The sequence below is a fragment of the Fusarium fujikuroi genome, chromosome FFUJ_chr03, assembly GCF_900079805.1.
Source record: "Fusarium fujikuroi IMI 58289 draft genome, chromosome FFUJ_chr03".
Classification (NCBI taxonomy): domain Eukaryota; kingdom Fungi; phylum Ascomycota; class Sordariomycetes; order Hypocreales; family Nectriaceae; genus Fusarium; species Fusarium fujikuroi.
Genome location: NC_036624.1, coordinates 4,601,972 through 4,623,822, shown reverse-complemented (window position 1 = coordinate 4,623,822; position 21,851 = coordinate 4,601,972). Strand labels below are relative to the sequence as shown.

Here is a 21,851-nt window from a genome sequence, read left to right as displayed (position 1 = left end):
CATTGCAAAGTACAAAAATCAAGACTTTATTACGCTAATTATTGTCTTCTAAAGACAATTTGACTGAGAATTTAACTAGGAAGGATCATTTGTACTAACAAAACAGCAGATATTGTCCACCGAACGATGACGTACTTAGTTTCTGTATCATGGCCAAACCTAAAGAAAAAGAAGAAAAAGCCGTTAATGATCCGCTGTCTATGATTCCGTCGTTCCTATCGTTTCCCTCGGTACTTTCGGAAGGTGGATAATTTATGTAGACAACGAAGGCCGGCCATCCCGGGGGAAAGGCTAAGGTTATAAGCGAGGTGGGTTCGCCATGTGGCAGACCGTTGAAACTTTATCTTCGCCCACTTTGCCGAACGGGGGTTCATTCACTGTGAAAGCCATCGTGATCTAGTCTAGATTTGCTCCTTTTGGCAATGCTGACCGATCTGGAGAGCTGGCGGTTCAGCTGTAATACCCTCGGCTCATCCGCAAGTGCAGCTCTTGATGTTCTCGTCATACGATTTTGCTAAGAAGATGAGGCTGTTAGCAATTTTCTTTTACAAAATTCGCCGATGCGGATATTTTCTATTTCTTTTAGTTATTAGATAGTCTTGGTGTAGGAATAATTTACAAAGTTGTTCGTACTCTTGGATAATGTCGCTCTCTTTCCACTGGTCAATTCTTTTCTCTGTCCAGTCTTATCATCTCCTTACCTACCTTCTCTACAGTCACACTTAGGGAGTCCGATCGTTGAGATGGCTAGAAAAAGCACCAATCCTTTTTGGAGCAGGGAAGACCCTTCATATGAGGATCTGACACTTCCCTGCAATGCCAGACTGGGTCCCCCAGTCCCAGATCTTCACCCAAATCAACCTCACCCAACTCTCCCCAATAGCCCTTCTACACACTCTCTCAGCAACCCTTTTGCAACTCCCCCATCAAGTCCCTCTATCAGCCCAATATCTACACCACCACCAGCCATATCCTCAGACAGAAGCTCCCGCAAAGTTGGCATTTATGGTTCTTCCTCTTCCTCCCTAAGCAGCTTATCCTCCGAAAGTCTCACCAGCAATCTTCTTCGATCTCAATCTTCCAAAAAGCCATCACTATGGACTAGATTCTGGCGCTCGCTGAACAATCAGTTCTCACCCAAGGCCTTCTGGGAACTCATCCACCCGAAGGAGTACATCTACCCCATGACGCTCAAGAAAGGCGCTACACTTGCATTCGTCATGTCTTGCGTTGCTGCACTTGTGATATCGAATTGGTTCACTGGTTGGATGGGAAAGGCCATTGCTCAGACTCGCAGTTACATGCTACCTGTTCTTGTCATTGTTCTGACCCTTGAACCTCTTATGTTTCTTATAATCTTGTCTATTGCAAGGGTTCCGCCATACAACCCTCCCAAGACGGCTTCCTTACCAGTTGCTGAGGAAGTTCTGAGTGAGAAGAACCCGGATGATCTGGAGCGTGGTTTGGCGGTGACGGAGGCTTGGGAAACTGCCTTTGTCATTCCCTGTCACAACTCAGATCGCGAAGCTTTGAGAAAGGTGATAGAATCAGCCTATCCCCATTTCAGACCTCAAGACATCTTCATCATTGATAACGGTCGATCTCGACATCCACAAGACCTCTCCTTCCGCCACTGGCTCAAGAATCTCCATCCCGACCTTGTCTACATCTGGTCGCCCATCGGTTCAAAGAACGCAGCTCAACTCGTCGGTTCTTTAGCAGCCAAAGACTACAAGTACATCCTAACAACAGACGACGACGTTTCTCTCCCCGAAAACTACCGCCATCCTATTCATCTTCTGAATGACCACCTACGAGCCGTTGCTTTTCCATTAGCAGGCACCGATGCAGATGGTAACACCCCCCTAGGCATGGTCTCTTGGCAAGATTGCGAGTACCGTATGGCTGGTCTTGTCAAACTCGCTGAGGATCGCACATGCGGTGTTAACTTTCCCCACGGCGCTGGATGGTTCGTTGATCGCGATGTATTCGTTGAGCTCCTTTCGAAATATCATCCTATGGACTTTATCGCGGAAGATGCGAATGCTGGGTTCTCTATTATGCGTCTTGGGAAGGGCATTGCTTTCGATGCTCAGGTTACGCTTGCAACTGAAGTCCCGGCGACTGTGCTTGGTCCGGGGCTAAACTGGTGCAAGCAGAGGATCAAGTCATGGGAGATGGGAAGACATAGTCTGATCTGGAAGATAATGCGTCACCTATTCCGCATGAACGGCCAACGGACTATCCAAGGAGTTCTCATGCAAAAGGGACTCTTTCTTTACATACTGGCCTGTCTAGTCATCGACTGGGTCCGCATTCCCGTCCTAGTCGCTCTTGGTGCACACAAGGAATACTGGATCTTCTTCTTCGGTCTCGCCTTTGTCGCGTGTCTTCCTCCCCTTCTCTACAACTATCTTAGTTGCTGGCACCGTCCTGATATGCGCATTAGACTTGTTACAATTGCTACTTATCCGGTTTACAAGCAGCTGTATAGTTTTGTGTCAGTATTTGGCGCTGTTCGTTGGGCATTGTTTTATATTGGGGGACATGTTAGAGCGAAACCTATTCGGAAGATGCTCAAGGATGGAGATGAAGCATGTTTCTGGCTGGATCCCAGATTCGAGACGAATCCTGCTTGGTTGGCGGATGAGAAGGAAAAGATGCTAGCTGATGAATTGGCAATGAGAGTTGTCAGATCAACATAATAACGAGGTTACACTGTTGGAGTCAACTATCCATAGAATGAATTTCGCCGACCATAAGGCACCCCTGGCTATAGTCTACTGGTCGAATTCGGAACAATGCATGGCCACTACCGCGCAGCTAGTGATATATGAGATAGTATTCCGTCAAATGTTCCTTACGATCCAAATGATATCAATCGAGTCCACGCTGCTCCTCATGGCCGTCTGTCACATGATATAAGCATCGCTTATAGAAGGCTAGCAGTTTCACCATGGCTGAAGGTAAGCGATCGCAATCTCCACGCTTCCAATAGCTTCCTCAGTCACAATCAATTATTCGGTTCTAAACTCAACTTTCGCGATGCTTCGGTAGAGTTACACCAAGCGTGCCACTGTATTCAATATGGTGTTACATCAAAAACACTGTCAGGCTTCCATCAGGCTTCCGAGTTGACATTTCCAACGTCTGTGCATGATGCAGCCAATTTCCGAACTGATCTGATCTTCCACGTCCGCCAAGAGCGGGAAGTGGTCCCGTTACATCATACCAATTTGCCTCTTCAGCTGCATCAACCGTCTACCATCACCAAAGTCACAAGCCATACTACTAATTCAAGCTCAACTCCTTCGATAACTCTCCATCGGAAGGTATTCACAACGATTTCTTCCGCTTACGTAGTATCTAACCCAAAAAAAAACCTGCCTCTGATCCATTTCCAAGTTGCCTAGCAACTGGATCCTCCTCACCCTTGCACTTGATACGAGCCTTAGCTCATGCTGCTAAATTTGGAGTGGCGCTGCTGATAGGCCAAGACCCCCGGATTAACCCCTTAATGCGAGTCCTAGCGGGCCCTAGCCAGAGACAAAAACTGACCCCGACCCGTCCCGTGCTAAGGCCATCCCTCAGCCGACGCGTAACTTTTCTGCTCCTCCATCATCATCACCAACATTCGTTAATTCTTTTGACCTTCTTCAACCACAATCGCTATTCTTCCAAGTTTTAATACAATACACTTTTTCACCAAACACAAGCCGTCATCATGTCTTCCACAACCCTCAGCACCGCCAGCGCCGTCCCCACGGCCTGCACAAACCTCTATGACACCCCCAACCAGGACAACACCTGCGCCATGCCCTTCAAGGACAACCACACCGAGATCATGCAGAAGTGCTGCGGTGACGCCAAGATCGTGAGCTACTACAACGGCTGCGGCCTCTACTGTGTCGCCCTTGACCAGACCATCGGCGAGCTCGCAAAGTGCCTCTTCGCCAACGGCGCCCCCGACGCCGACGTCTTCTGCAGCGGCAGCAAGAAGACCACAAAGACAAAGGACGCCGACGTCCCTGCTACCGCCCAGGCCAGCGTCATCTCCGGCGACGATGATAAGGATGATGATGACAAGAGCTCTACTGGCACTGCTTCTGGTACCTCCACCAGCACCGGTACCAGCTCTTCCAGCTCCGAGACTTCTACGGAGAGTGGAAACGCCGCTGCTGGCTTCGCCCCCAAGTCTAGCATCAACACCCTTGGCCTTGCCATTGGTGCTCTGCTCTTCTCATCCATGGCTGCTGGTGCTTTCCAGCTGTAAGAGGCTAGCTACCATCGGATGTTTTTTGCTTCGGTCATTCTATGTCGATAATTTGGAAACGGTTCAAGTAATGGTTGCGTGCATCTAGCATTTGGGCGGTGCGTAAAATATTGATGGATATCATAATTAGTTTCATGTGCTTTGGAAAATGGAAATGTATACTTTAATTAGCAGTCTATCGCTTGATATACAAATTGCTCCCCCTAGCTTGTTTACCCCGTTGTCGTGACTCGTGCAGCCTCCACTTGTAAGCGAGGGACGGACTCAGGTAATCGTGATCGATCGATGGAACGCAAGCAGTGTAAGGTCGTGCGATGTCATTGAATCATGTGCAGACCATGTGTTGACTGGAAATGGCTTGCCAAGGCAAACGGTTCATAGTCAATTCCACGAGGCCGTTTGCGATGTGATCCGGGAAGACGGGTCGGTAGAGGACGATATGAGGGATTCGTGCTGATAACATACCACCGCTTTTGGATGTAATCTTGCCCAAAATTGCTTCATCTGAAGGATCCTTTGGAAGAATGAATTGCGATTAACTTTCGTCATCGACACGACTCTTTTGCCGGATATCCGCGCTTCCAAGACAACGAATGTCACGCCAGTAAGAGTATAGGGTAACCACGACATTTTGAAGCAATTGATCAATTGATATTTCGATACGACTCAACAGATCCCTTCAGTTTTTCCCAGTGAATCAACGGGTGTCATATTAATTGCCATAGCAGAGTTACTCGTAGCTTTCTTTTTTTAGACTGTAATAGTGTCCGACAAAACAACTATCCAACATTCATTTCATCGCGATTAGCAACACTAGTCTAGTAGCTTCATCAATACAGTCAACACGGAAAACGCAGGCAAAATGAGAATGTCTCAGTAATTGTTAGAGCCTCCTTCTCCTATTTCCGCATTCTTCCAGTCCTCGCCCTAAATCGTACCCAATTATTCCCATCGTCATAGACATCTCACAACCCCATTCCAACAATCGCCGCTCGGCTCCCCCCCCTCTTTCTTCACCACTTCACATTCCATCGCAACATCTCTAGAAAGGGGGGTAGCTAGGCAACATCCTTGCAGTGTCTCACGTGTCTCTTCTTCGCCAATTAGCCTCGGACTCGGGAGCCAAAGCTTGTTCCTGAGACACAAATCCTGCATTCCACCTTGCTCAAGAAATGAGAATTCTCCAGAGCTGGCGATGCAGGGGAATTGTTTACTGCGGGCTGGTTTGTTTGATCTCCGTGCGAGCTACCGCGCTAGGTCACCTTACAAGGCTGGAGGGGACTGGGGTTAGAAAGGGAGGGGGATCCTGCAGGCGCGCAATTCACTTCAATGTCGGGTAATTCACTGCATGCTTTCGTTTCCATTCCTCACGTTTGCTATACGACGGAACGACGGGTCGCCGAGTGGAAGCCCGTGAGCGATGTCAAAGCTAATCATCACGACTTGAGTAATCATCAAGGTGCAAGAACCGTCACTAGGTTCTATTCCGCACTGCAATTGACTTCCGGATCCGAAAACTACCGTGATAACAAAACCTTGCTTCAAGTGATTGACGTGATTAGGCGCGCTAGCACCAACGAGTCCCAACGCTTTCCAACGCTCCACCAAACGTCGAACCGCAAACGGCGCCCAACTGGGCTGCCGTTTAGTCCAAACGCTAAAGAATAAGCGCTGTCACTCTTGCGGTTTCCTTGAAATAGCGTAGGATAGATTCCCGTCGATAGTCACGGACAAGTCTCTTTGCCCTTGCATCAGTGACATCCAGATCTCAATGTGCAGACATGGCATGGTTTGCATGTCACCAGCCGGAGTAAATAATGAAGCTTGGGCCTGTTGTTTTGTTTAGCATGATGAACCATCATAGAACCGTTGTACGATAGTATCATACTCAATCAAATCGATATCTCTCGTTGAATCCACTCAGCGATCGTTGGAGACAACACATTAGACCGAGACATGACCAAATGACCCCATCGCCGGTTCCTTGTTTCCGGTGATCTGAACCACACCATATCTCCGCAACCATTCAGACAGGATCGTCCCAAAGGGCTTACGGCAGGATCCCAAGTGCAACATCAACCACACACAAGAATTTCCCAGCCGCATACCTAGCTAAGCAATTGCGGGAGAAACACTCTAAATTACCACTTACGCGTCCGAACTCCTGCAAGGCCCAGAGATCTCACTGGCTGTGTTCGTCCAGATGCGGTTGTGACAATCGTGCTCCCCTTTACCGGACAAATCTCCTCCGCCGTGTCTGAGCCCGAACATGCCTTTTGAAATTTTGTTGCTGGAGCCACCAGATGAGGGGGTTTTCCAGTACAGCCTGTTGTCACGGGCATTAATGGGGAAATGTGATAAGTGGAAAGGATTGTTTGACTTTAGACTAAGGTATTGTACATTTCTTGTCTAGTCTTGGCTTGTCTCTGTTATCACCTCACCTGGGGGAGATATGTGCGGGTATAACTTTATTGCAATGGTAGTTTTGATAACGACCTTGGCGTGGCTGGTCAACAAAAGCTTGGTACGCCTTAGAAAATTCGAATTCTTTTGCATTGTAACTGGTATTATTTACAAGAGAAACCCGTTGTTGGAATTCGCTGGTGAAATTGCCTTATCAAGGGAGACATAGGGGGGCCGTTCCCATATCTTCAACACCCAAAAGCAAACACTCCAAAAATACGAAAGCAAAAAGTAGTAGCCCCAGCCGTAGTCTGCAAATAGCTAGACAGAAACCTTGAAGAATGGAATACTTTCGTCTAGACTGGTTTATCGTGCCTTTGCTGGTGAGACATTTTCTCTTTTGGTCCACACCAGGTGGAGTGATGGTATCGCCCTTGCATGCTTTCGGATCTAGCAACCGTGCATGAGGAATGTTTGCATGCAGGAGACCAATATTCCCAAGGGCGAGTAGCCCAAATACCATGGAGTGAGGAATTGTTGATGCGATGTGCAAAATCTGTATATATAGATGCTGGTGTTCTTGTCCAGAATATTCTCATCTCATCCTCACTTTCAATCTTCCCATCGAGGACCAGGTTCATTCGTTTACAAACCAAATTCATTCATTCTTTAATACATTCGCTCAATAAGCAAAAAACCTAATCATGCGTTTCTCTACCGGTCTACTCCTGGCTGCGGCCTCGAGCGTCATGGGTCAGCGGTTCACCAACTCCAGTATCCCTGCTACTGAGTCCGCTACCACCACCTCAGACGTTGCTCCCACCGGCTCTGCTGAGGCTGCTCAGCCTGTCGATCTCGGCGGTGCTAATCTGGGACCCGGTGCCTCGTTCGTCACTCGCAATGATGGAAGCATCGCTATGTAAGTCTACTTCCCAACGGCCCGCGACTTAGTCACAAACTCTAATCAACCGATAGTGCCCTGGTCGCTGGACCCAATGGCATTGCTTCCTTCTCCATTGGTATTCCCGATGACGTTTTCTCCAGCTTCCCCGCTGGAAACTTGTTCATTATCCTCTGGGAGATCCTTGTTGAGCTCATTGAGACACAGAAGCGTGCTGAGACCGACTGCACTCTTGATGTCACTGTTGACGGCAAGAGCGTCTTCTCTGAGGGTCTCTCCACCGGCTCTGGCTCCAAGAGCTCTGACAGCACTTCTTCCTCTGGTAGCTCCCCCAACGTCGAGTTTGTTCAGTCTTGTGGTGCCACCTCCTCTCGTCTCGAAGTCTCTGATCTCGCTGTCGGCCCCCCTGGTTCCAGCAACCCTGGTGGCGGCAACGGCGGCGGCAACGGCGGTTCTACTGACACCACTGGCACTGCTGAGCCTACCAACACCAACTCTGAGGGCGCTACTACCAACTCCGAGGGCCAGACCATCGAGCCTACCGGCACTGAGACTGCTACCAACTCTGAGGGTGCCACCACCAACAGCGAGGGCGAGACTGTCTTCCCTACTGGCACTGAGACTGCTACCAACTCTGAGGGTGCCACTACCAACTCCGAGGGCGAGACCATCCAGCCTACCGGTACTGAGACCACTGCTCCCACTTCTTCTGCTTCTTCTGCTCCTGGCTTCCCCGGCTCCATCGGCGACTTTGCTTTCTTCGGCTGTGTCGGTTCCAACGATGGCTTCCCTACCTTCGAGCTTCTCCAGACTTCTGGCTCTATGGACCTCAACCTCTGCGCCAGCCTCGCTGAGGGCCGTGCTTACTTCGGTGTCCACGATGAGGAGTGTTATGCCGGTGACGAGATCGACGGTGACAACACCAGCCGTGTCGACTCTGACCAGTGTGACATCGAGTGCCCTGGTGACGACTCTGAGTTCTGTGGTGGTGATGCTCCTCTTGCTCGCCGCAGCCGCATCCAGGCCCGCCAGGCTATCCCCAACACCATCCGCCTCACTGTCTACGTCGCTGTCAACGGCCCTGATGTCACCCTCACCGATGTCCTCACTGCTACCGTCACTGACCAGTCCACCCTGACCACCACCTTCACCACCACCATCTCCGATGCCACTGCCACCCAGACCCAGACCGTCACTGCCATCTACGTCTGCTCCAACGGCAAGTGCTACCCCGAGAATGACAACGGCTCCAAGGTTGTCTACATCTTCGTTGGTTACCCCGGTGAGGACTGCGACGGCGAGCTCGTCTATATCTCTGAGGCCTGCTCTTGCCAGGGTGGATCTCAATACGTCCCCAAGTACTGCTCTAACGGCAGCTGCCACGGTCTCACTGTCTACAAGCCTGAGGAGTGCAAGGACTGGTACAACCAGGACAACTTCTTCGTTCCCGCCAACTGTGATGTCTGCGAGCACGGTGATATCGTCTACAAGCCTTGGGAGAACTCCTGGGGTACCCCCGCTGAGTGCCACGAGGCTGAGATCCCCAGCTGCACCAAGGATACCTGCCCTACCAACGGCGGTGGCTCCAAGGGAGGCAACGGTGGCAACGGTGGCAACGGAGGCAACGGCGGAAACGGTGGCAACGGAGGCAACGGCGGAAACGGTGGCAATGGCGGCAACGGTGGAAACGGCGGCAACGGAGGTAACGGTGGAAGCGGAGGCAACGGTGGATCCGGCTCCAACGGTGGCTCTGGTTCCAACGGTGGCTCTGGTTCCTCTGGTTCTAACGGCGGCTCTGGCTCTGAGGGCTCTGGCTCCAAGGGCAGCTCCGGTTCCGAGGGTTCCGGCTCCAAGGGCAGCTCTGGATCCGAGGGCTCCGGCTCCAAGGGCGAGAGCGGCTCCAGCTGCGAGGGTGACCACTGTGTCCCCGTCACTGTCAGCAGCGCTGGCAAGCAGGCCGTCAGCGCCCTTGCTCTCCTCGCTGCTGTTGCCGCTCTTCTCTAAGCGACTTGACACAGCTTGAGTTTCTGATCCTGAACGTTTGCCTTCCTTTCTGGTTTTCTCTTTGGGAAGATCCGCAATACAAATGGTGGCATTGTCTTGTGCCACTGACTTTGTAGTTAGACTTAATGCAGTTTCAATTCTACCGGGATTTTGGGAAATAGCCTATCTGTAGTCAACTAATAATGACGCTCTTTTTGCTTTCAAACTGCCATTACAGGGAACTGTGACTGCTACCTTTGACAACCATATCGTTGAGTTCCTTCTTTGATACTGTGTGTTTTGGATGATGTGCCGGGCATGCACTGTTTCGCTTGACCCTTGTATTGTTTATGTCTCAGTCAACATGCACACCTGATGGAGCTTGAAACACGTAAAGAATGTGACCCTCCTTGCAGGTAACCTGTGAGATGCTCAGCCATGCTAAATACTGAGGTACTCCTGAAGCAAACCTGACAAGATAAGAATGCAGCTTCCGACAATGTGACACTGAAACCATGGAGTCTATTTATCACTGCACTACACTCACTCCTGATGCATATGTGACAGTGATATTTACAAGAATGTTCATCCTGTTAGTCATCAGACTTCTAAGCTCCTTAACTAAGACGAGGATCGACTAGAGCATGACCTGTCTGGCAAGCTCTAATTTGCCTCAACAGCATTCCAGCCACTTCCAGAATCGCCGTCTCCCTCGAACATAGACCTCAGCGGAGTTGTACTCATATTCGGGGCCGTGCTGTTCAACTTTTTGGTAGATCCTCCTTGTGGTAATCAGACTTCCACTCTGAAGACATTTTGAAGTGGCTACTCTCAGTTAGCCATATTTCTCAAGGAATAGGGCAGAGGCTTGCCAGAGATAGACTAGTATCTTGATAAACTGGATTCGCTTTGACCTTAGACAGTGGCAAACCTACAGAAGAGCTGGTTGATATTGGATCTTATTTCAGATATGCTAGGAGGAAGAGCCGCTCTTTATAGTTGCTGGCAGCAGAGCGAAGATGGCTTTGCAACCACAGATGCCCTGGGAAGCCAGAGCTAGGCACGGCTTTCAGGCGTGTCATTCTGCGTTGTAAACACTAAATCTGCATATTCTAAAGGGAGAGGTTTTACAGGCCTGGTTCTTTGTAGTGGTGTTGCAAAGTGCAAGTAGGCTACCTATGAGATGCGAGTGGTGCACATCCTGGGTGGCCTCAGAAGATTCTTGGACATGTGGTGAGTTATCTAGGGGAGGAAAGAAACCTCAGGACCTTGATCCTTGATCCTAAATGATAAAAAGGACTTGGATAACGTAGGATAAGTTTAGGATACCTTTTACTGAGTTTATTTAACATGCCGTATTAAGGTCTGATATTTCTTGCTCCATGAGGGATATCTCTTCATTTTACATCGATGACCACGCAGGATGAAGATTCAAGCTAGTAACAAGCACTGACACCTTGGCCTTATTGTACAGGGCGGGCTCTACGTCCTCGAATATAAAAGACTTTGATATCATGTGATCTGATCAAAGCAGCCATGCCCGTCATTCCGTCGATTATACCAATGGCATAGTATTGCGATGCTCAAAGTACCTGAAGTGCTTTGTATCCAGTTGGCTTCCATCATCTCGTTATTATGCGAACGCAAGTCTGTCTACACAACCGACGAACAATTTTGCGATATCAAGCGACATGCCTGTTCTTGGCAATAATTTTCGCTTACACCACGTCCCCCCCACTTGTAAGAGATAAACACGCAACCCGGCAGAATTACCAGATCCGTTAATTTTCCCTGTCAAGCCTGATACATTCGCGGTCGGTCCGCCTCCACCAGCAAATACTCCCGTGAAAAAGGCATAGATCTGAGCAGGCGGTCGCATGATAATAAAGCACATAATCGCCGGTGATAAAGATATAAGCTTAACCTGCAAGCGTCGGGGCTTGGCCGACGGATATCGCCCATTTGGGAGAATGTCGTTCTTTGAGCGGCGAATGACGCGAGAACTGCAGATGCTGGAGTGACCCGCTAAATTCCTATCTCGAGTTTCACATCTGTCATGGTTTGTCGGGTTGGGGATGAGGTCAAGACAGGGTCGTGATGGTATATAACCGTGGGCCGTCTTTTCATGAATGGATATTCGCATTGTTTGTTGTTAGTTTATATACTCATTTCTTTGAGAAATAGCTGTGATCATGGCGACTGTCGCTGCTGAACGGACAGATACAGCTGAGACTGTAACATATCCTCCTCAAACGGGCATCTTTAAGCATATCTCCAAATCGATACCTTATTTTCGCAATCCTAGACATGTCTTGATTCTCAAGCTTGACTGTCTTCTTCTGACATGGACTTTCATCGCTGGTATCATGAAGGAGATGGATCAGTCTGCAACGACACAGGCTTATGTTTCAGGAATGCGAGAAGCTTTGGGTCTGTACGGCAATGAGTTGGTCTTTTTCAACACTTACTTCTCTATCGGATATGCTATTGGACTTGTTCCTGGACAATTGGCTCAGACGAGGGTAAGTTAAAAGAAACCTAGCACTTCGTTCAGCGCTAATCAGTTCCAGGTCCGACCATCTCTGTTTTTACCAACTTGTGAGATAATTTGGGGTCTTTTCGTCATCGTGTAAGTTTCCGCTCCTAGCTTTTTCGATCATGGTTCACTTACACAGACAACAGCACCTGTAAAGCCCAAAACGCAACAACCGTCTACGCCCTCCGCTTCTTCCTTGGGCTCTTCTCAGCCGTCTTCTGGCCCAGCGTCGTCTCCCTCATCTTCAACTGGTACACCCCCAAAGAACTCGCCTTCCGAATCGCCTGCTTCAACGTCTCCGACGTTGCGGGAGCCATGTTTCTCGGTGCCCTCCAAGCCGCTCTGTACCGTAACCTAAACGGTGCTCACGGAATCGCCGGCTGGCAGTGGCTGTTTATCGTTTCAGGCGTCATCACCATCGCCCAGGGAATTGTTGGCTTCTTCATCATTCCTGATACGCCTGCGTACACACGTGCCAAGTGGTTGACGGAGGACGAGAAGAGGTTATCTCGTGAGCGAATGGTGGGCTTTGGCGCAAATACGTCGAAGCTTATCCCTCCGGCTGTCTTGAAGCAGAAGCTGCGCAAGTTGATCGTTCATCCTGTGACATACTTCTTCCTCGTTGCTTTTGCTCTGAGTGCTTGGGCACATCGCGCCACTTCTTACTTTGTTCTTTACATCGAGAGTCTCAAAGATGAAGCTGGTAATCGTATGTACAGCACATACCAGGTCAACGTACTTCCACTGGGCGGCTATGCTCTGCAGATTGTTTCCAATCTTATCCTGAACGGCTTATCGGATTGGAAACACTGGAGATGGCAGATCAGTACGGGATCTACACTCTCGTTTGGTGTCTTGCTTTGCGTTCTTTGTGCCTGGCCTTCAGATCAAAAGGTCGTCATGGCATTCTACTTCATGACCTACGCCGCCAACGCTGGAGCCCCATCGCTAATGGCGTGGTTTGCGGAACTTTTGCGAAAAGAGCCTGAAGCGAGAGCAATTATCGTTGCGATCACAGTTATGATCGTGTATATCGGCCATGCAACGATTCCACTTCGTGCTTTCAGAGTTGCCGACGCACCACAGTATCCTATTGGATTTCCACTGGCTACAGCGATGTCTTTCGCCTCGGTCCTCGTGCAACTTGGCTTGCTATGGTGGGCTCGTAGAAATCCCCAGCTTGTCAAAGGTGGTTATGAAGGTACTACGATCGACTCAAGAGTGTCTGATGAGGAGAGCTCTGGAAGTATCGGCGATGGAGTAAGTGAGCGGGAGGATGGACATGGAGAGAAGACTGCAGCTCCAGTAGTTTCAAAGGTCAACCAGTAGAAGGATCTTTGATGTTCTTTGTAGATAATATACTTTAAGATATACCCTCAAGAGATTCGGCATAGCAACTTTCCATTATCTTACTCCAATGCGGACATTATCAGGAGGATGCCAGCGCCACGGTGGACACAAACCACGGCATGTATACAAAGAATGCTAACGTTTATGCTCCTTCCCAAAGAAGCAATTCGCTACATGAACTCTATTAGATGAAACCTGTGAGACTGGCCGGCTAAGAAATAAGCTTAATTCGACCAGGTCCAAGTGTAACGCCCGCAGACATATCTGCTGAGTCATGTTGATCATAGTGATTATACAGAATTGACGTTAGATTATCAAAACAGAGGAGATGACTTTCACGAAAGATCCGCATATATAAGAATGCTATTCGGTTTTATAGTATTGGATGTTTTGGACATTGTGGGAGCAAGAGCTATTTGGGTTCACGCATTGATGCCGGAAAGATACAGCTTCTCTGAAGCGACTACACCATAACATATGGGCTTTCAGCCCGCCACAGTCTTACTATACATGTAACCTACTCAACATAACTCAAACCCGTGCTCAGTGCAAGCGACATGATAGCAAATTTAGCAGAAGCAGTTGCCGCGGTCGGATTCGAAGTCCTGGAATTGAATGATCTCTAGGCTGGCTTCAGAGGACAATTCCCCAAAGGAGAACGTTAATGAGAACTCATAAAAGCCACAAGTCTCTCATGGTTTACTAGTGTCGAAAAGCTAGTCTACCTCTTTTATCGTTATGTTTTATGATGGTAAGAGTTCTCTCAGACACTTCTCAGCATACAAGAAAGGGATATACAAGAGCTATCTCTTTACAGTCTTTCTGCTATTCAGTTTCTCTTATCACCCCGATGCCACAAAGGATCGGGATCATACCTGCTTATTATCTCGAATTTTCAATAGGAGATGTTGAAGGTGCTTGAAACTTTTCAGCAAGAGCCAGATCACACAAAATCATGCCTTTCACAGATCTTAGTCGGCTCTTGGCCTCTGAGATAGGGAAAATTGCTTCTTAGTCATGGACTTATCTTAATACGTGACCTCTTGACGTATTCTTTTAACAAGTTGGTCAGATTAACTGCTTTCAATAAATGTCCAAATACGCTATCTCTGCTCCTTTTGTAACAATTATCTTGCAAAGTCTACTTCAGTCATGGCATGCTTCTCGAATCATCTCTCACTTAGTTTGCTCTAGATCTTGACGTTCAAACTTTCCCTGTTAGTCGAAACATGTCAATACTCAACTGAAAATCGACATGTGTGCATGACAAATAGCCTGGCGCAGAACAACTTGGCGTAACACAGCTCTTTCTCACAGAGATACAAACTAATCCAAGTGATCCGTGGCATTTTCAACAGTTCATTTCTGTCCAGATTGCCCAATGCGTCAACGAGTGCCCTGAAACGCCCGAGACTCTGCTCGAGACATTAGGGGCTACATGCAAGCTTTATCACGCTTCGACCATAATACTTTGTTTCAACGTGCTGCGGAAGAGCTTAGTTCCATTTTAAAAATAGAACAGTCCCCTTATCTTGCTTCTAGAAGACTTCCACAAAGCTTTCTTCGCCCCAGGGGTGAAGGAGCGAGTAGTTGCCAGAGTACTTTGCCTCATGTTTCGCCATCTGTTCGTCATGCATCGCACCGCCAAGAATGTAAGAATCCGTTTAATGTTAGGTCTCGGTGTTTGCCTTTACGCATATTGAAGATTTTGGGGGCCGAGGATGAAGTAATGCAAGTCAACCTTGCACATGTGTTTAAGCTTAAATACCCAGCATGTGATTGTCCAAGCATGAGCCCTCAGGGGTCATTCAAGCGCCGTACAGCTTTAGTGCTTATTGCCGCGTACTCGCAGAAGTTGGAAGCATATGAAGGTTCAATCAAAGAATTCGGGTCGCCAAAGACCAGTCATTACTCCGTAATATAGGAATATTTCAACAAGTCAGCCAACACGCGACCATCCATACCACCAGTGGCAACAAATATACGAACAAGCTTCACGCGGAAGCAACCTCCCGATTCCGAGACCGTCGCAGGCTGGTTTCCCAGCTCACCGTAGTCGTATGTTCATTTCATGCGTCCGAACCAACTCAGCAAAAGACCCATCGCTCAGTTGGTTCGCAAGCACATCATACGATGCATTGCCACCCCAGAGCCTGCTAGTAAAAGGACACTATTGTTCTTCTGGCTACCGAGAAAGACGGGATGTCAAGGCAATGGTCAATTATTGGACAGTCGGGATTTAATGGTCGCTCAATTTCCGTAAATTATTTAAATTCGGGGGATCAAGCTCGATATGACAGGTAATATTAAAAAGACCCTTGCAAAAAGAAAAAGAAGAAAAAGTCTAGAATTCTTCTTCAAAAGGGAAAAAGTAAAAAAAATCACTTGCAGGAGCTGATCAGCGCCTGATTGAGTTTACTCTGTAGGTACCGATAAACCCGAGATCTTCAATTTTTTACGGGCTGTTAAATTTCGATCTCGATGCGTCGCCGTATTTCTGACGTTTTTCCCCCCCTACTGCGAATCGAGTCCCATTAATTGAGACATTTTCCCTCTTTCTCATTACGAAAAGTTATCAAAAGTCCAGATCTATACAACAATTTCACTGGACCATGGGAATCCTGGTCCGTTCCATTGGATATCCACTTACAAGGCCCTCGCCGTCGCTACAGGGCCTCAGGAAGTAAGAAAACATTCAGGCCTTGATGTAGGGTGTCAGAATAAACTCAGCAAAGAGTCCCCTAAGCTTAGGCTAGATTTGCTTGAGTATTTTCATCGCTCACGGTCAAGGTCCTAAACCTTTTTGCCTCCTGTAGACAGGGCACTTCAGTTTTCCGAGTGAAACGGCGGGCGACGGTGGATTTCAGTCTTTTACAGCGCTGGAGCACCGTAAGCAGTCCCCGCAAATGTTACCGTCTCGGCCCGATTGTGCTGTCCTGTCAGTGATTATTGCCGTCTCTTCGAGCAGTGCAGTTTGGATCGTCGTTGAAAGAATTGATTGGGGGTATATTATTGGTTCCCTGTGTGATTATCGCAGTGTCAGCTTGAGACGTCAGGAATTATGCAAAAAGACAGGCGAGTAAATGGTATCTGAGGACTATGTAAACGCTGCAAGTGTCTGGTATCATCTTGAACCCCTCAAAACACACCAAGCCCTACCATCGTCGCCTAGATGAATCTTCCTAGTGTCCCACGGGGGAGGGGAAAGGGAGGCAAGTTAATCTGTCGTCAACCCGCGCTTTTTACGTACAACAAAAGCAAATATTAATATTCCGACGATTATAATCGTGGAGGTGACTGTAGACGAGAAGAACGGGTCTCCGGTAAGAGGAGCCGGATCAGCCCCTGAGCTGAAGCTGCAACGTTTCCTCACGATATTTCTTCACGAGCCAAGGCCAAGCTCCTTTTTTTTTTGGTACAGGAACAGACCCGAACCGTGTCAGAATCCTGGACTACCAAAGCCCTTGGCGTGAGACCAACAGAACGGAGTTGTTCCGTTTCTCTTCTAGCGTCAAATGCACAAAATATGGATCGGCGGGCTTCTGGAGTGTGTTCCGTACATAGCCGAGCTTTTCCCAGAGCCGTGGCTTTTTTTTTTTGGTGCAGGGGGGGCTAAGAAATCGTAGAGCACAGAGAGAAGGGCCCCTGAACTCCTGAGTTTGTCTTGTCTTTTGAGGCCTGATCCAAGCTTGTTGAACCCTTTCTCTAGGTAAGGAATTCCTCTGCCGTCTTCCGACACGGAGCTTTTGTTGGTTGATCTCACTCACACTAGGTACCCCAGGCCCAGTTTATTCCTTTCGCGAGTCTACCCTCTACAATTTGATTCGAAGCGCGCACCGACCCGATCCCCAATCTCCCTATATCTGCAACATACCTATCACAATGTCGGGTCTCGACGCACCAGAAGTCAGCGCAGCCTACGACGCCGTGCGCTCAGACAAAGACGAGACAAACTGGCTGCTCATCTCGTACGCGTCCGCCGTGGGGAACAAGCTGAGCCTCACCAAGACGGGAACAGGCGGTCTGCCCGAGATGGTCAAGGAGCTGGACGACGGCCAGGTGCAGTACGGCTACGTGCGCGTCGAGTACGCCAACGACAAGGAGAGCAAGCGCGTCAAGTTTGCGCTCGTCGTCTGGATTGGCGAGAACACAAAGGTCATGCGGAAAGCTCGCGTCAGCATCGAGAGCGGCGACGTCAAGAGGGTGCTCTCGCATCACAGCATCGCGGTCACCACGGGGGATCGGTCCGAGCTGGATGAGGCGGATATCGTCGTGAGGTTGAGGAAGGCTGGCGGCGCTGATTACAACGGAGGTCGGGGCTGAAAGATACGCGACGATAGCCTCAACATACATATCTTACCCGTACATATCATGATATACAGCGTTCTACGGCTCGTTATCTTGGACGGACCGGTCACGTGCGTGCTGGAGATAGACGGTATCTCATTATCTATCACGGAAATGTCGCCGGACTTCTTAGATAGGAATAAGGCGAAGGAACCCAAGGAAACGAGGGGTAATTAACGATGTTTACGATACGATAGGAACGCGGTCTTCATTGATTGATCGATTGATCGAATACCCCAAACTTTGTGACGACTAGGCCAAGGCTATCAATCCCTCAACCACGTTTAGATGCCAGGATTGCCGGGCGCGGGAGCTGATACCCTGACGATCACATACTGGATATTCACCTGATTAGGTAAAGTTGGAGATTGGGGATGGTGGTCTATTTGATCCCGGCATTCGGGGTTTGATAGATATGATGGGTGAATTAAGGTGAATGTGCATGATCTGCCTGTTTCACAAGCAACCTCTTCGACCGTCAAAGCTCAGCACATGTCTGCCAATATCTGTATCAGTCCTCGGGTGAAACCTACCAGCCAACCACCACCACCACCACCACCAGTATCCTAGGCCCTAACAGACGACAGGCTAACCGTAGCTACCAGTCAGCAAATGAACCCACGGCTGAAAGCTTGGCTCAGGAATTGGCACTCTGAGATTCGACCTATGAAACGCGGTATTTTACTCTGGCAGAACTAATCTCCTTCCAGTTTGAGCTGTTGACGCCGAAACCTTGTATCGGCTTGGCCGTCTTGTGCACCCACTTTAAAGGTTAGTAGCATGACGTCGGGGTCTGCCTTCAAGCCTATCGTATCGTGTTTCCCCGGTCGTTGAATGAATCGCTTTTTTGGCTTCAGCCCCGCGCTTGGCCTATCAGACGTGGAGACGCGAGTGGTTGCTCGGTGGGAGAGTTTGGTGATGGCGCTGTAGCTGCTGTTAAGGAGAGCTGCCATCTTTACTGCTAATACAGAGGATACGCTGTATTGTAGGTAAGAGTGAGCATTGTACTCACTAACAATGTCACTGTCTGTCTGGCTGTCAGTCACTGCAATCAGTCACTCGACCCCCCTGTTCCTTGGCCCGTATCTAGAACCTGACCCTTGGCTTTCCATCGCTTCTCACCTTTTCCTCTTTCAGACGTTGGCTTGAGAATCCCTGCCCCATGGCTGTTGATTGCCACCACGCACCCACGCACATGGAGAACTCCACTCCCGCAGCAACAGTCCCGTAGATAATTTAGCGTTTTCCCACTCTCCCTCCCATGCCTTGCTTGTCTAGGTTTCGTTCGGCCTAACATCGTACTCCAAATCTCTTCAATGGTCACTCTTCCCCAGATTCAATTCCTTTCTTTTTAAATCCCCTCACATTCCCACGCCTCTCGCATCGCGTGTCACTCTCTTTCTCACCTCTCACCTCTCTCTCTCTCCTCCCTCTACAACATTGTCACTGTTGTAGTTGTTCTTAATCCTCTCCTCCCTCCCGATTATGTCTAAACACGACTCGGCCAGCACAAGCACCGGAGTCATGGACCCCGTCGCAGAACAGAAGCCTCGTCGAGGCTCAAAGGCCTCGCTCGGAAACACTGATGGCGCTGATCAGCTCCTCGAGAACCTCGGCTACAAGGCTGAGCTGTCGCGTAACCGCTCTACCTTCCAGGTCGCCTTCATGTCCTTCGTCCTCGCTTCCATTCCCTACGGTCTCGCTACCACCCTGGTTTACCCTCTGATTGGAGGCGGTCCCGTCAACGTCATCTGGGGCTGGCTCGCCGTCTCCCTCATCATTGTCTGTGTTGCTTGCTCTCTCGGTGAAATCACCAGTGTCTATCCTACTGCTGGAGGTAAAAAAATTAGATCCTCTCTCGCTTGCGTCCCAATGTGAATATGTAACTGATCGCGTGATACTATAGGTGTTTACTACCAGGCCTTTATGCTCTCTCCTCCTCGATGGCGTCGCATTGCTAGCTGGATCTGTGGCTGGCTCTATCTAGTTGGAAACATCACCATCACTCTCGCCGTCAACTTCGGTACCGCCCTCTTCATCGTCGGCTGTGTCAATGTCTTCGAGAAGAGCCCTGGTGTCGGTGTCTTGTCGGGAGAGGCTTACCAGGTCTTCCTGATCTTCCTTGCCCTGACTATCCTGTGCAATGCTATCTCTGCGCTCGGTAACAAGTGGCTTCCCTGGATTGATGTATGCTTGCCCTCCTTTCCTCTTCTTGTGAACGTGCTGATTGCTGATACCTCGCTCAAAGACCGCTGCCATCTTCTGGACCTTTGCTGGTCTCATCGCCATCATCGCTACTATCCTTGCCATCGCTAAGAACGGACGTCGTGATGCTAACTGGGTCTTCACACACTTCGAGGACAACTCTGGCTGGCCCAAGGGATGGTCTTTCTGTGTCGGTCTCCTCCACGCCGCTTATGCTACTTCTTCTACTGGAATGATTATCTCGTGAGTTCACAGCCTACCTCTAACTAACCCAACCTCAGAACAGCTGTACTAACATGTGTATAGCATGTGTGAGGAGGTTCAGAACCCTCAGGTCCAGGTCCCCAAGGCTATGGTCGCCACCATCTTCATCAACACCTTCGCCGGTCTTCTCTTCCTCATCCCTCTCATGTTCGTCATGCCCGAGATCCAGGACGTCATCGTCTCCGCCCAGCCCGTGCCTCTCATCATCAAGAGCGCTGTTGGCAGCTCCGGCGGTGCCTTCGGTCTTCTCATTCCTCTCATCGTCCTCGCCATTATCTGCGGTATCGGCTGCACAACTGCCAGTTCTCGATGCGCTTGGGCTTTTGCTCGTGATGGTGCCATTCCCGGTGCTAGGATGTGGTCCAAGGTCAACACTACTCTCGATGTTCCATTGAACGCTATGATGCTCTGCATGGTTGTTGAGATCGTCCTCGGTGTCATCTACTTCGGTTCTTACGCTGCTTTCAACGCTTTCTCTGGTGTCGGTGTCATCTGCTTGACTGCTTCTTACGCCACTCCCATTGCTATCAGTCTCGCTACTGGTCGCAAGCAGGTCAAGACTGGACAGTTCTACCTCGGAAAGTGGGGTGCCGTCGCCAACTGGATCGCTCTTGGTATGTGCTCCTCTCCTCTCTATCATTATATGTCTTGCTAACTCGTTATCAGCCTGGTCCCTGTTGGCTATGCCTCTTTTCTGCATGCCCTCCGCCATCCCCGTTACCCCCGAATCCGTCAACTACGCCCCCGTCGTCTTCGTCTTTGCGTGCATGGTTTCTGGTATCTGGTACTGGGCCTGGGGTCACAAGAACTACGCTGGTCCTCCTACCCACGAGGACTAAGATGTTGAAGTAGGCAGGATCTAGATGCTTGACAGTGCAGTGCGCTTCGCTTCGTTTGACATTTCATATCAATATCAGTCAGTATATATGTGCGACAGCTTAATTCGTGCCTATGCTTGCCAGCGCGATGTGCTTGATACCCCCGCCCGGCCTGTACTCAAGGCTTGTGATGGATGCTCTTGGTACTAGCTAGAAGATATCCATAATTCAATATTGTTAAGCTTCAACGTGATCATTTCATTGCATTGTTCAATTAAAGTAGACTTGTAGCTCGTAGTCTTATGCGCCGCCCGATACATGCTTGATAGACCAGCCGTCGCGTCCTAGACCTGGGGGTTGCGTAGTCCGAACATGGGTAACGTCTTGAGACTAACATGGGCAGTCTTGGTTCTATGTATATTCGATGGTCCCTGCCTTTTTCTTGAGCCAGACAATTGAGTCATGCGCACTGGTTATCTACCTCCCTAGGTGCCCATGAGATATCTCCATTCTCAGCTTAAGGCTCAAACTTACCCACTTCATGTTAAGCATTCTCTCTTGATCTTCTTAAACTTATTGACATTATACAAGGTTCTTATGGAGTAGTATTGGGCTCGAAGATGAGGCGCTCGTGGCTCGGCATCGACTGTGAGCCTGCGATATGTCTGGATTTTCGAATACCAAAGGTACTTAATTCTCGCATAACAACCCTGAAAGTATATCTATGAGGCTCAGATTAGATTGAAATGTAATCTGAAACCACAAATACCA

At 49.2% G+C, this 21,851-nt stretch overlaps 6 protein-coding genes; all 6 read left to right on the top strand.

The window, feature by feature from the left end:
* Nucleotides 1-743: 743 nt before the first annotated feature.
* On the top strand, nt 744-2,705 carry FFUJ_03528 (uncharacterized protein; the record flags this gene model as incomplete). The annotated part of the gene is made up of 1 exon (XM_023575386.1): nt 744-2,705. One exon carries the CDS (start codon nt 744-746, stop codon nt 2,703-2,705), a length of 1,962 nt encoding a protein of 653 aa, XP_023428574.1.
* Nucleotides 2,706-3,724: 1,019 nt separating this feature from the next.
* FFUJ_03527 (uncharacterized protein) lies at nt 3,725-4,273 on the top strand (the record flags this gene model as incomplete). The annotated part of the gene is made up of 1 exon (XM_023575385.1): nt 3,725-4,273. The coding sequence occupies one exon, from the start codon at nt 3,725-3,727 to the stop codon at nt 4,271-4,273; it is 549 nt and encodes a 182-aa protein (XP_023428573.1).
* Nucleotides 4,274-7,380: 3,107 nt separating this feature from the next.
* FFUJ_03526 (uncharacterized protein) lies at nt 7,381-9,581 on the top strand (the record flags this gene model as incomplete). XM_023575383.1 has 2 exons in its annotated part: nt 7,381-7,595; nt 7,652-9,581. The coding sequence occupies 2 exons, from the start codon at nt 7,381-7,383 to the stop codon at nt 9,579-9,581; spliced, it is 2,145 nt and encodes a 714-aa protein (XP_023428572.1).
* Nucleotides 9,582-11,752: 2,171 nt separating this feature from the next.
* Nucleotides 11,753-13,425, top strand: FFUJ_03525 (related to transporter protein; the record flags this gene model as incomplete). XM_023575382.1 has 3 exons in its annotated part: nt 11,753-12,082; nt 12,131-12,189; nt 12,243-13,425. The coding sequence occupies 3 exons, from the start codon at nt 11,753-11,755 to the stop codon at nt 13,423-13,425; spliced, it is 1,572 nt and encodes a 523-aa protein (XP_023428571.1).
* A 3,903-nt stretch (nt 13,426-17,328) lies between these two features.
* FFUJ_03524 (related to coactosin) lies at nt 17,329-17,769 on the top strand (the record flags this gene model as incomplete). Its single annotated transcript, XM_023575381.1, has 1 exon — nt 17,329-17,769. The coding sequence occupies one exon, from the start codon at nt 17,329-17,331 to the stop codon at nt 17,767-17,769; it is 441 nt and encodes a 146-aa protein (XP_023428570.1).
* Nucleotides 17,770-19,278: 1,509 nt separating this feature from the next.
* FFUJ_03523 (related to GABA permease) lies at nt 19,279-21,101 on the top strand (the record flags this gene model as incomplete). XM_023575380.1 has 5 exons in its annotated part: nt 19,279-19,630; nt 19,700-19,980; nt 20,042-20,241; nt 20,305-20,876; nt 20,929-21,101. The coding sequence occupies 5 exons, from the start codon at nt 19,279-19,281 to the stop codon at nt 21,099-21,101; spliced, it is 1,578 nt and encodes a 525-aa protein (XP_023428569.1).
* Between the last annotated feature and the right edge of the window lie 750 nt (nt 21,102-21,851).